Source organism: the organism of the source record quoted next, unplaced genomic scaffold (assembly GCF_019419815.1).
Source record: "Pyrus x bretschneideri cultivar Hongxiangsu unplaced genomic scaffold, Pyrus_bretschneideri_v1 Contig4, whole genome shotgun sequence".
Taxonomy (NCBI): domain Eukaryota; kingdom Viridiplantae; phylum Streptophyta; class Magnoliopsida; order Rosales; family Rosaceae; genus Pyrus; species Pyrus x bretschneideri.
This window is the reverse complement of record NW_025999723.1, coordinates 436,708-450,563: the sequence shown is the minus strand read 5'-3', so window position 1 is coordinate 450,563 and position 13,856 is coordinate 436,708. Positions and strand designations below refer to the sequence as shown.

The 13,856-nt window shown below is 39.0% G+C and overlaps 1 protein-coding gene across 1 annotated transcript; it reads left to right on the top strand.

Annotated features, from left to right (window-relative positions):
- The first annotated feature begins 9,449 nt into the window (after window positions 1-9,449).
- LOC103951641 (caffeic acid 3-O-methyltransferase-like) lies at window positions 9,450-11,816 on the top strand. The gene is made up of 2 exons (XM_048565759.1): window positions 9,450-9,484; window positions 11,471-11,816. The coding sequence occupies exons 1-2, from the start codon at window positions 9,450-9,452 to the stop codon at window positions 11,814-11,816; spliced, it is 381 nt and encodes a 126-aa protein (XP_048421716.1).
- Window positions 11,817-13,856: the final 2,040 nt, after the last annotated feature.

Genomic DNA, 13,856 nt, shown 5'->3' with positions numbered 1-13,856 from the left:
ATTGATTTTGCATCACACTATCTTGATCAAGAGTGTGTGAGGCTTTTGACATTTGTTGTTGCCCTCCATTTGTTAAAGCTCTTGTGGTGAAGCTTTTGAGAGTTGTAGTTACCCTCCATTTGTTGAAGTTGTGAATTTCCCAATTTCCCTTGTGTTTTTTTTTTTTTTTTTTTTTGGGAAAATTAGAAATTTGAAAATGTGGGAGAGACAACATATACAAATTTTGTGGAAGAGAGACAACATATACAAATTTTGCTTCCACACTGTTGAGTAAGAGATTGTGATGCAAGCCGCACCTTGTAGTAGTTAAGGTTTGGATGAACCATATAAATTGAATTTGCTTCGAACAATCTTGATCAAGAGTGTATGAAGCTTTCTACGAGCTGTAGTGTTTGCATTGTTACAGAGGAGAAATGTCTGAAGCAGATGTAAGAGGGTTGAAGAGCTTGATCTTCGTATACCATGCACTGAAGCCGTTGTTGGCTTGCAATAAGACTTTGTTGGTGACTATAACTCTTGTTAGGCATAAGTACTCCCCTAGTTGAGTTGTAAAGCTTGAGGGTTTTTGATTATTTGTGAATACTAGGAGTTCACATGTACAAGTTGTACCACTCATCTTCTGGTTGGTGGAATGAATGGTGAGTTGCTTTCATCACTTGGTTAGTGGTACGAATATGAGCTCCTTTATCACCTTTCATCACATTTCATCACCTGGTTGGTGGCACGAAGATGAGTTCCTTCTTCACCTGGTTGGTGGCATGAGTGGCAAGTTGCCAAATGATGTTAGAGTAAGGGTTGTACATTTCATCACCTGGTTGGTGGCACGAAGATGAGTTCCTTCTTCACTTGGTTGGTGGCATGAGTGGCAAGTTGCCAAACGATGTTAGAGTACGGGTTTTACATTTTATCACCTGGTTGGTGGCACGAAGATGAGTTTCTTCTTCACTTGGTTGATGGCATGAGTGGCAAGTTACCAAATGATATTAGAGTACGGGTTGTGCATTTCATCACCTTGTTGGTGGCATGAAAATAAGTTCCTTCTTCACCTGGTTGGTGGCATGAGTGGCAAGTTGTCAAATGATATTAGAGTACAGGTTGTACATTTTATCACCTGGTTGGTGGCATGAAGGAGAGTACAGGTTGTACATTTCATCACCTCGTTGGTGGCATGAAGATGAGTTCTTTCTTCACATTTCATCACTTGGTTGGTGAGAATAAGGGCGAGATGTTGAGGCACATTGTAGCAAGTGTCGAATGACACAAAGTATGTTGAACCCTTTCGAAGCACAGTTGGCTTATGTATAGATGTGTTGGAATGTATGATGTTTATGTATGAACATGTTGGAATGTATGATGTTTATGTTGATTGACATGAATGATGCTTATGAATGTTTTACTATGCATGAAGGGATCCATGCTTTCGATAGATGAACCATGTTGGTTGTAACACTTAGTATCACATACTTTATGTCAAAGTACGCATGTTGAAGCTCTGAGTTGGAGTATAGGGGTAGGTCAGCGTAGACCAAGTGTTCTAGTGCTAGGAATGCAAAAGACTCAGAACAAGTTATCTGAATTCCCTCTTCTTTAAATATTTGCCGAATGGCTTGTGTGACAAAAGATCTCAAGTGGTTGAGAGTCAAAACATTTGTAATGTGTATGCCTTCTTATAATAGCATTTCCTTCAATACCCAGTCCTCCACTTTGAAAAAGTGAGGCTTGGCCCCATAATCATAATAGTCAACGGTACCAAGAGACAAATACGTTTGGTGAACGTTTGGTGACTTAGCGAGTAGCTAAATGAGGCAGGAGATGATGCAATAGGTGTCTGAATGGCCAAGATCTCCTCACTTGGTAGAAATTGACTTCCACTTCCCAACTGTTGATAGGGGTTAACCATATGTGGGTTCCCTTGGTATGTCCTTGCTTCAGCGGAGGCGTGGTTGTAAGCCTATGCCATCATCCCAGAGTAAGTCTTCCAAGTGTTGGCATTGATTATGTACTTGAAGAAACAATCACGTAGGCCTGCCGTGAAGGCTTTGAGGGCGGTCTTGTCATCTGCCTCAGCGCAGCGAGAATACTTATGGCTGAAGCGACCGGCATACTTTCGTAGTGGCTCGTCCAGCTTCTGGCGAATAGTGTACAAGTTATCTGCGGAATGCAAGCGATTTATCTGGAAGATGTGTTGAGAGATAAACAGTTTCCTCAGTTCCTCAACTGAGTCTACTGTCTCAGGTGGAAGACGACAATACCAAATCAGAGCTCCGCCAGAGAAGGTAGAGGGGAAGAGAAGACATCGTTCTTCATCGGTGTGCATCCAATATGCCATGGTGGACTCAAAGAGGTTAAGGTGTTCAATCGTGTCCTCCCTTCTAGTGTAGAGCTATAAGACAAGCTTCTGCTTTGTCTTTGCTTGGAGGGGGTGTCGAGGATCCTCCTTGTAAGAAGGCCAGGCCTAGGTTGGTTCCAGTCAGGTATTTCGGCCTAACGTTCGACCTTCAACTTGTTTACTTCCTCAAGTAGTTGTAGGACAAGGGGGTCCTGAGTGGAGTCAGGTACTGCTGGATCATTCTTCCGTAAGTCTCCATCTCCTCTTGGAAGTAGGAAAGCTTGGTTAAGGGCATGGGATTTTTCTTTGGACTCACCGTACTAACTTCTAGGGCGAGCCTGTCGAAACGCCCCCGAGTCCTCCGTACCTTCATATTCCTCTAGGACATGTCGCTTATTCCCTAGATTGGCAATTAGCTTGGGGCATGGGAGAGGACCGAACCTTTCAGAAACCCTTGGATCATTGACCTTCAAGCTTATGTGGATGGGGTTCTCTCGACGTTGCCTCAGGAAGTCCCGACAGTCGCGATAAACAGCTTTTGATCATTCTACTCCTTCTGCAAAAAGGTGTCTACCTCTACTTCTCCTGCTTCGTGTCGAAGCAGCTGGGTTGAGAAAGGTCTCATGTTAATCAACACGTTGATGAGTAACTCGCTCCCCATTAGGGATATCTATATTGAAGACAGGTGGTCCCTCGTGTTGGGGGGGCACCCAGGTGGTGGTTGACTTCCCCGAGGGCGACGAGTTCGTGCGTTTGAGTATGCCTAGCTTCATGGAGCATTCCGAAGAGCTTCTCATACTGCTCCTGGAGGATCTCATTCTTTATCGCTATCTTGTTGTTCTGAGCCTCTAGCTCATCGACTTTAGCCTGAAGAGCAAACCTCTTTCGTTCCTTCTTTCGTTGCTTCGCACTAAGTGCAAGGGAGGTGTTGTTCTGCGTGTTGTGGCTCCCTTCACTCCCATGTTGGAGAGGGGTGCTTGGTCGAAAGAAAGTGTGCGAATGGTGGAAACCAGCTTAACAAAGCTGGAGAAAGTAGGAATAAGTGTGATTCCAATAGATGGTGCCAAATGTTGATACACAAAATCAACGAGGACTTTAGTACAACAGAAAGTGTGAAATTTATGACCTTCGCTAGATTGTTTTGGTCATTAGTGTGGATAAGTATGTAAATGAATAGAGACAGGAAAGCAAACAACACAAGATGTATCGTGGTTCACCCAAGTTAGGCTACGTCCACACTAGTGTCGATTCCGTTTCACTATGTAAATGTGTGGATTACAATGGACAAGCAAGGGAGCTCTTTGTGTGCTGCCCTTTGTGCTTCCCTTTGTTGTCTCCCTCCCTCCTCTAGTGAGTGCGAGTGAGCCCTTTTATAGAATAAGGGTTTCTTCCTCTCTTACATGAATCATGGGCTAAGTAATGAAGCCCAAATACTGAGGCCCAATATATGGTACAACAAACTTCAATATGTTTTGTGCGCTGATGTTGCACTAGATTAAAGGACAATGCGATTACAGAAAGGTTGTCACAAAAAAGAACTAGTGGGTGAGGAATTTGAACTTGCAGAACCTGAAACAATTGTTGCAGCCAATCCAATTCAGCAGCAATGGATGAGAAAGCTCGATATTCAGCTTCAGTTGATGATCTTGATACTGTTTTTTGTTTCTTTAAAGCCCAAGAGATAGGATTGTTACCCAGAAACACAACAAAACATGTTGTAGAACGCCTATCATTAGGGTTTCCAGCCCAATCAGCATCACTAAAAGATCGGAGTGTTAAACTGCCTTTTGTATATCGAATTCCATGTGTCATAGTCCCTTTGAGATATCGCAAAATTCGCTTCACAGCCAAATAATGAGAAGCCATTGAAGACTGCATAAACTGACAAACTTGGTGGAATGAGAAGGCTATGTCTGGCCTTGTAAAAACCAAGTATTGTAAGGCACCAACAATACTTCTATAGAGACTAGGATTATTAAAAGGTTCCCCATCATCCTTCAATAACCTGTTATACGGTAAGCAAGGAATGGCACATGGTTTAGAATTGAACATTTCATTTTTCTACAACAATTCTTTCACATACTTCTCTTGAGATAAAAACAACCTTTCATCTGTGTTTGTAATTTGGATCCCAAGAAAATAATGAAGAGACCCCAGATTTTTGAGATCAAATTCATTTGTTAAATCTGCAATAACCTGTGCAATCATCTCAGTGGCATTTCTAGTGATTATGATGTCATCTACGTAGAGCAACAGAATCATAAGTGAAGAACCAGAACTCTTGACAAAGATCGATGAATCAGAATATGTATTGTGGAACCCCAATTTGGGCAGAAAGCTTGTGAACCTGTCATTCCAAGCCCTTGGGGCTTGCTTGAGTCCATAGAGGGACTTATGTAATTTACAGACTTTAAGAGGATGATGATGGTCTTCAAATCCCAGAGGTTGGGACATATAAACTTCTTCTTGTAAAATGCCATGAAGGAAGGCATTTTTTACATCTAATTGATGTAAAGGCCAATCATGATGAGCTGCCAAAGCTAACACTAACCTGACAGTGGTTGGTTTAACAACTGGACTAAATGTTTCCCCATAGTCGAGTCCATGCTCCTGATTAAACCCTTTTGCAACAAGTCTCGATTTGTACCTCGCTATTGTCCCATCAGAATTCCTCTTGATTTTAAATACCTATTTGTAGCCGACAAGGTTCTTATTGTGTGGAAGATCCACTAGAGTCCAGGTTCTTTGATGATGTAAAGTTGTAATCTCTTCATTCATAGCCTCATTCCACACTGGTTCTTTCAAAGCTGACTTATATGTTGCAGTCTCTGTGGTAGTAAGATCCACCCCTCCAGAATCACAAACTGATGCATACAAGTTTTTATGCTTCACAATACCATTTTTGGATCGAGTCTGCATGGGGTGGAGATTCATTGGTGGAATCTCAAGAACTACTTGGAGAGTCTCAGGACAGAACTCAAGTGTCATAGGGGTTGATGAAGATGGAGATGGAACAACAATAATGGACTGTGGTGTGGTCGGGGTATCAGTATCATAAGAACTAGAAGTCCGCAATACATCTGGGGACTCAATAGATCTGTGACATGACTCTGTATGCATATGAGGTGATTGACTATGTGTTGGAGATGGATGTGCATGTATTTGAGGTGACTGAGATCTAGTAGATGGAGTATCTCTAGGTGTAGATAAAGTATGCACTCTAGAATTTGAAACTGGTGAAACAAGAACATTTTGAAGATTTGGAGTTGGTAGTAGTGCATTGTCAAGTAATGGAGCGGGAGTAAGAATCTGAGCTTTAGGGTAAACAGGTAGTAATGGAAATGGAAACTCGAGTTCATTGAATAGGACATGTCTAGAAATGTAGGACTTTTTGGTTTCCAGATGATAACAGATGTACCCTTTGTAGTGAGGAGCATATCCCAAAAATAAGCATCGAGAGGTTTTAGGTTGTAATTTTGAGGTATTATATGGTTTAAGGAGAGGATAACAAGAACAACCGAATACCCTTAAGTGAGACAGATCAGGGATAGCATCATAGAGTAATTCAAAGGGTGATTTGTTATGAAGGACAGTAGTTGGCATTCTATTGATTAAGCAGGTTGTTGTATGACAGGCATAAGTCCAAAAGAATGAAGGTAAATGAGCAATTTGTAACAATGTAAGGGCAGTTTCTACAATATGCCTATGTTTACATTCTGCTAACCCATTTTGTTCAGGGGTATAGGGACAAGAAATCTGATGAAAAACACCATGTTCAATGAGAAATGTTTGAAATTTTTTACTAATAAATTCTCCTCCTCCATCACTTTGCAAAATTTTTATTTTGGTTGTAAATTGAGTGCAAACATAATGATAGAAAGAGACAAATGTACAGAAAATGTCTGATTTATTGATTAAGGGAAAAATCCAACTAAATCTGGTACATTCATCTGTGAACAGAACATAGTATTTATACCTATCTAAAGATTGACAAGGTGCTGGACCTCACAAATCACTATGTATCACCTCAAAATGAACCACATACCTAGTTTGAACAGACTAAAAAGGTAACTTGCTGAATTTCCCCTCTAAACAACTTTGACACATTGTAGAAAATGGATCATGTACAGTAACTATGCTAGACTTCTTAAGCATTGTAGAAGAAACTGAGTTGGAAAGATGACCTAATCGGTTGTGCCAAAGAGTTGAATTTACTAGTTTTCCCAAGCAGGCCATGATTTTTGAAGTTGAAGCAGACTGGTGTGGTATAAAAGATGGTATAAGATAGAGTCCATTGTTGCATACTCCCTGGAATATAATTCTCGTTGTGGCCTTGTCTTGGATCCAAAAAGAGAAAGCATCAAATATTAACCAACAATTGTTGTCTAAACATAATCTATGCACTGATAAAAGATTATGAGACAATCTAGGCACATAAAAAATTGAATTCAGTTTCAAAGGTCCTCAAGAGAGAGGTGTCTATGTGAGACACTTGCAAACCTTCCCCATTTGTAATCTGGACCATTTCAGTATTTGGATATGGTGATGCCAAGCTCAAATTCCTCATATCAGCAGTCATGTGGTTTGTGGCCCCAGAATCAGTGAACCAAACTTCAGGTGAATATTGTGTGGGGGTAGACAAAGGTGCAGAGTTAGACATTGTAGATGACATCATATGATTGGATGGCACAGAGTGTGAGTATGTGGTATTCATGGCTGTCATGTGTGGGACTTGATTAGGAGATTGATTCCTAAATAAGCAAGTTCTTGCAGTATGATTTTTCCTATCACATATTTGACAGGGCTCAATAGGCTCAACATTTCTAAAATTACAAGTTGTAGCAAAATGTCCTTGTTTAGAGCAAATCTGACAGATAACATTTGAAGAAGATGCACCACTATTGAATGAGGACGAAGTCCCAAGAATTCCAGGAGCAAAATCATGCACAGGCTTGGAATTATAATACCTTTGTCTTTGATTGTTGTTAAACTTCCCCTTACCTTTAAATTTTGACCTGCCACCATTGAAGAAACTGGATTGACCAGAATGTTCATTAAATCCGGAATTGCCTCCATTGTTGACTGTTTGAGTATTGTTTTGGACACCATTTGGAGAAGGGTTCCCAAAAGAATAACTTTGTGATCCTTGACCATTGTTCTTGGCCACCATAGCAGACATAAAGGGCATTGAGAAATTGCTCTCAACCGTGGCCTCCTCTGCAAGTAACTGGGAACATAACTCCTTGAGAGATATAACACTTTCCCTTCCACGAATAACACATCTGAAAGTGTTATATTCTGCATGAAGACCATTGAGAGCCAAGATCATAATATCTTCATCGGCAAAGACAACTCCGGCAGTTGCAAGAAAATCATGTGCTGCTTTAATACGTTGAAGATACATCAATACAGAATCATAACCTTTTTTGATTTTCTGAAGATCAACTTTCATCTGGAAAATGGAAGTACGACTAATAGTTGAAAACTGTTCTTGAAGCCGAACCCAAAGATCTCTTAAGCCGATACTGCCTATGGCACAAAAGATGGCAGAGGAAGACAAAGTTACAGTGAGAAGTTGCATGAGAGCCTTGTCATGCATCTTCCAAATCTTGTACTCATCAGCTTCAGCTTGTGGGGTTGAAGACGCACCAGTTAGTGCCGAATCAAGAGACCCATATGAAGAAAACTGAGGAGGACACACGTTTGTGCCATCTACGAACCCCATAATTCCATAGCCTTCGAGCATCAATTGTAACTGAAACTGCCATTGAAGATAGTTGGAATCATCCAACTTCACAGTAACCGAATTAGAAACTAATGAAATCAAGTTGGTAATCGGTGATTGTAAGATTTGCAACTGATTCGCAGTGATCATTGTGAAAGAATTTGAGTGAGACAAAAAAGCAAACACTTGGCGTGCCAGAACTCCCCAAAAACAAATCGAAGAATTGGGCAAGAAAGAGCCCGAAATTCCAAGAGACAGAAGAAGAATCAGTATGTTGAGGTCGTAGCGGAAGTAAACCAAGGATCGAGAAAGCTCGAATGGCTTTCAAGACGATGATACCATGTTAAGTAATATGCAAAAAGTAAAACAGAGATATCACAGATGAGGAAGAAGAAGGAAATAGAGAAGGTTTAGAGAAAGAGAGCGAGAGAGAGAGGGAGAGAGAGAAAGAAAGAAAGAAAGAATGAATTGTCGTTCTAATGTTTCTTGATTAATCACCGGTTACAAAGAGTACAGTTGCTATATAGATGAGTACATAGCTAACTGCCTTAACCAACTCAATTACTTACCAACAATCCTAACTAATTATTTTAACAGCCACATTCCTAACTGCCTTATCTATTTGGTTGATTACATGTGTCATGATCCACACTCTCCATATCCTATATATTCTAACAATAATGACAAGAAGAAGATGAATGACACTAACCTGCACCAATTGGAGACATGGTGGCTTGAGTTCACAGGTTGTCTTCTACTTCCAGTACTTCAATAATATCTCTCTGCTACATGAATAGGGTTCAGCGTATTTGAGAGATTAAGCGTATGGAAGCAGGGACTTAACCATAGTATTTATATCATTAGGGTTTAATCACAGCCGGCCTATTATTGGTTGTGAAAATCAAACCCTATCACTTAAGTGTTTAAGTCCCACCATGATACTGTATCTTTGTAGTGAAATCCATCAGATTTCTTTAGGTCAATTGCAAAGGATAAGACTCCATAATCCTTATTTCATTAGGACTATTAGATTACTTAAGTTGTTAACAACTCGATAAACAAGTGGCCTACAACATAAATAATCCAATACATCATTCATTGTCATCACAACCTTACACGGAGGAGTTTGCCTGGATACCAAGGCTTCCGCATCATCCGCTCCGCTTTCAACACCTATGTCATTGAGTTTCTTAAGAAGAATTGAGTATAACTGTGCCAGTGGTATGCTGCCATGTGCATCCATATTGTTTGCTTTCTGATATGGTGATCGCATCTGGATTTTTCACCGTAAGTAGATTTTCATATGTTACAAAAAATAATAGTAATAATAAAGTGATTTTATGTTGCTTGTATGTCATAAATTTGGATTCATACCCGTCCAATGGGGTCTAAAACATGAGAAAATCTGGTGTACGACAGACTGATGCGGTGTAAGTGCAGCCACGAACACAAAATCAGGACCTTATGTATTTCTCATCACCCAAGCTTACCTGTCAATAGAGTTTGACATACGATCGCTCATACACAAGCTCTCCTAAAATAGAAAAGTTGGCAAAAAAGGAATAATAAAATGACCTTCATATTATTTTCATGATGTTGCTGCGAAATTATTATTCGTGATGTTCATTCAAACTGGTCCTATGATCAAGATATTAAATAAACCAAATTACAGAAGCCTTCCTACCTGCCACAAGGAGTCATAATCAGATAGGCAATAAATAAATAACAAGTAATGGTATCTGGACGCACATAATTGGCCGAATTGTTATAGATTATCTAAAACACACATGATCCAGGTACAGTTGTAGAGTCCTCCTCTATTTTAGAGTACGTCAGTACGTTTACTCTTTTGCGTCTAAATAATATTATTGAATAAATAAACCTATAAATATATGTATGTATGTATGTATGTATGTATGATGAGGCTAGTGCTGCTGCTGGGTCTTGAAATGTCCAAACCATGTCCTTTCTTGAAGTCCCGAGTCCAAAACTTCTTATAATACTCAGTGTAGGTGTCTGGGAGAGTTTTTGCTGGGCTTATCAGAGCATCGTCTTCAGGGCAGAAGAATGAAGCTACTGAAAGCCTTACTCTATCAATATGGGTAAGGGCTCGATGCCACACACTTTGTAAATCCCATTACTTAGGGTCTGCATCAACCAATAATTTTGAATTTACAGTTACATTGCAAGCACAATGTTTTTTCTTTTTGAAAGAACTTATGTTTTGAGAAAATCTCACTCGCTCACGGTCAATTTAATTTACATTTTGATCTCATTTATGGAAATGGTTGATATTCATGTAAAGAATTAGCTTTTACGGTTTCAATTTTAGGGTATAATACGATAATTATTATGTGAATATGCTTAAAGAATCGATGAAAAAACCTCATTCCTTCAATTTCCTTAGCTTTGTTTGAATTTCTCACTATAGATGATTGTTTTAGTGTGTAACTTCACAATTGGATAGTGTTCGAGTTTGAATTCACAATCTGATACTAATAACCTAAAGTCAAAGATAAAAATGCTATTTTTTTCCTTAAGTAATCAACTCTCAACAAATAAGATTATAGTTAATAAAATTGATGGCGTGTGTATGGTTTTTCAAAACATTCCACTTTAAAAAACAGAAGTAATACATAATAATATTTTTGTATTATATGCTCTGTGTCTGTGGAAAAGGTAACTTTCTTCTTTTTAATATGAGCCATCAGATTAATCTAATAGTACATTAAGCTATCAACTTAAATAATCTCTGTCACAGAGAAACAAAATCCTAACTGATCAAAAAAAAAAAAAAAAAAAAAAAAAAAAAAAAAAAAGAGGATAGAAGACGGTTTCATGTCATGTCGAATCTCTTCCATCTAGAAAATCTAATCTCCTCATCAAATTTCCATAAGTCAATCCAATTGTATAAACCCTAATGATTGTTCACATCAATTCAATTCCATTTTTTATCAATAATATCGAAACTCAGTTAGTTACAAAACCTCAAAATTGGGTTCCCCTACTTCTTAAACGTGTGAACCCTTTTTTTACATTAAATTTTATGTCGGTGGTGAAAATTTTGAAACAGGTCATTCTCCCTTTTCATATGTGAAAAGAAAAAAAATAAAAAACTCATGAGGAGAGAAGGGGAGTGAACGATCGAGAGAAAGATGGAGAAATGAAGGGGATGTGGGGGAGATAGATGGTTGGAAAAGACGAATGAAGGTTTCACGCGAATTTTTTTTTTTAATTTAATCAGTTTGCAAAATTATTTTGTTTCAGTGTAATAGGAATTATTTAAGTTGCTAGCTTAACCTACTCATAAGATTAATCTAAAAGTTTATATGAGAACAAAACCGCACATGTCCTCAAAATAAGGACCTTAAGAGAGCAGTATTCGTGGCATGTATGCTTGTTTTGGGCTTGTGCAGGTACCACTTGAAAGATGTTGTTCTTGAAGGAGGAATTGCATTCAACAAGGCCTATGGAATGACTACTTTTGAGTACCAAGGCACTGACCCTAGATTCAACAAGGTTTTTAACAGGGCAATGGCTGACCACTCTAGCATTGCCATGAAGAAAATTCTTGAGACCTACAAGGGCTTTGAGGGCCTCACATCCGTCATTGATGTTGGTGGTGGCATCGACAGTGTTATTCACATGATTGTCTCTAAGTACCCCTCAATTAAGGGCCTTAACTTCGACTTGCCTCATGTCATCAAGGATGCTCCCCAATATCCATATATGTTCTTCGTTTCTGATAATTTTTGTTGTTAGTTACTGTTTGGGCCTGAATAACAACTTGAGCTGAGATGAGTTGACCCAAGGACCATGGTTCTCAGTCTAGTAAAATCTTTGAAGTTATTAGGATTTTAGGCCACGAGTAGGATCAGTTCGACCGAGTCCTCATGGAGGTAGGACTATGAAAAATTTAAGTATAGGGGTGACTTGGTCGAGTCCTGCACAAACTGGAATTGCAAAGATCAGTATAAACTATGGATAAATATGAATTATTCTAAGGATCTGAATGCCTACGCGACCATATAAAGATGAATGAATCTCACCATGGGACTAGGTTTAGAGCTCTGATGAGAGTTAGAGAAGCCAAGACTAAATAGAGATGAACTTTTGGCTAAGAAGGCATAAAGGGAATATTCAAGCAAATATTGAGCAAAACAATCCCATTAGGACTCTGCCTTGGCATACTTGTTTATCATGAAAGCTTTGCGTATAAATAGAAGAGGCTCTTCAACATTGAAAAGCCCTTTCAACTCAACAAACAACTCAAACGCTCTACATGAAAACCCTCGCTCTACGCAAAACCCTTCTCACACTCCTGAGAAGAACACTAACTGTCCTAGCCCAATGGAGCAGTAGAACTAGACAAATTAGGAGCACCTTCAGTTCGGATAAGTGAACAACATTGTTGTTCATTAGTAGGTTATTTATTCAAGTCTTGGCAGGTGAAGAGTTTGCAGTTATTTCGCCTAAATAAGTCATCTCAATAGCTCCTCAGCAAAATGAGGGTTACCTAATTACCATTTGTTCGGCACAATGAAAGTTGAACTAGTTATTGAACCTAGCAATGATCTAGTAAACTTGTCTTCAGGTTCTAGAACCCAAGGCCGAGATGTGTTCCTTCCTCTGCCCAAATCGTTCAAGTGTAGAAGTCAACAGTGCATTCTCCACTACCACCACATCGATTATACTTGCCTGACCAAGTTCAGTTATGAATTGGCACGCCCACATTCGTTATTCTTAAGTTAACTCATAATCACTCGGCATTTGCACCAAGTAGACATTGTAATTTCTAGTGTCAACAATTACTTAAAAGCATTCACCTTTACCCTCTATCTCTCTCAAGTACGATCTCTCTTCCTCTAATATTTGCTTATATAAAAACAAATCATTGTTGTATTATTTATCATTTTTCCTAATGAATATGAGGTCTATGAATGTTGGATATAGGTGTGGATATGAGGTCTAATGAATATAAGCCCAAAACAAGCATACATGTAACATTTTTTTCTTTTTGAAAGAACTTATGTTTTGAGAAAATTTCACTCACTCAAGGTCAATTTAATTTACATTTTGATCTCATTTATGGAAGTGGTCGATATTCATGTAAAGAAATAGCTTTTACGGTTTCAATTTTAGGGTATAATTAGAAAGTTTGCCCGCACGTTGCTACGGGAGTGTCAAATATATTGCAAGTATTGTATATAAATTTACATAAGGGAACAAATATGTTGCAAGAATTGTGTGTAGAATTTATAAAACATGTACCAAGTATTTGCATAAAATATATAGTTGTTACTTGTTGAAATTATAATAGCTTGTACAAACATGAGTTTGAAAGCTTGCAAATCACGGGAGGTTGTCCATTCTGTTACAAAGATACAAAACCAAAATATATATTTTATCAATTTTCGAGAGCATAAATGGACATATAAAATTGTAGGGTTGTTGACCCTAAAAATTACAAAGCCTACGTGGCGCACAGGCCGAGTAACTAATAAGCTAACTACGTCATTAGGTTGAATGCGGGGCGTGTCAACTCGTCGGCCGAGGAGTAAAATTTGTTGATGTTGCGTTGCTGACTTCTTTATCTTGCGACTGCGGCCGAGGAAGGAACAAATCTCGTCCTTTGGATTCTCGAGCTTGAAGACAAGGCTGCTAGTTCTGTGAAGTTCAGAAATCGTCGGCGCCAGATTCGGTCACAGTGATTATATTTGTGAGAGTATAAGCACGTCGAATCGACACCAAACTATACAGACACAAGTATTCAAAGGTGATATATGCCTTAATGGTGAATGT

Coding starts and splice junctions, on each gene's coding strand:
- LOC103951641 (XM_048565759.1), top strand. CDS start 9,450: ATGAGAAAATCTGGTGTACGACAGACTGATGCGGT. Junction 9,485..11,470: donor GTACGACAGACTGATGCGGT/GTAAGTGCAGCC, acceptor GGGCTTGTGCAG/GTACCACTTGAAAGATGTTG.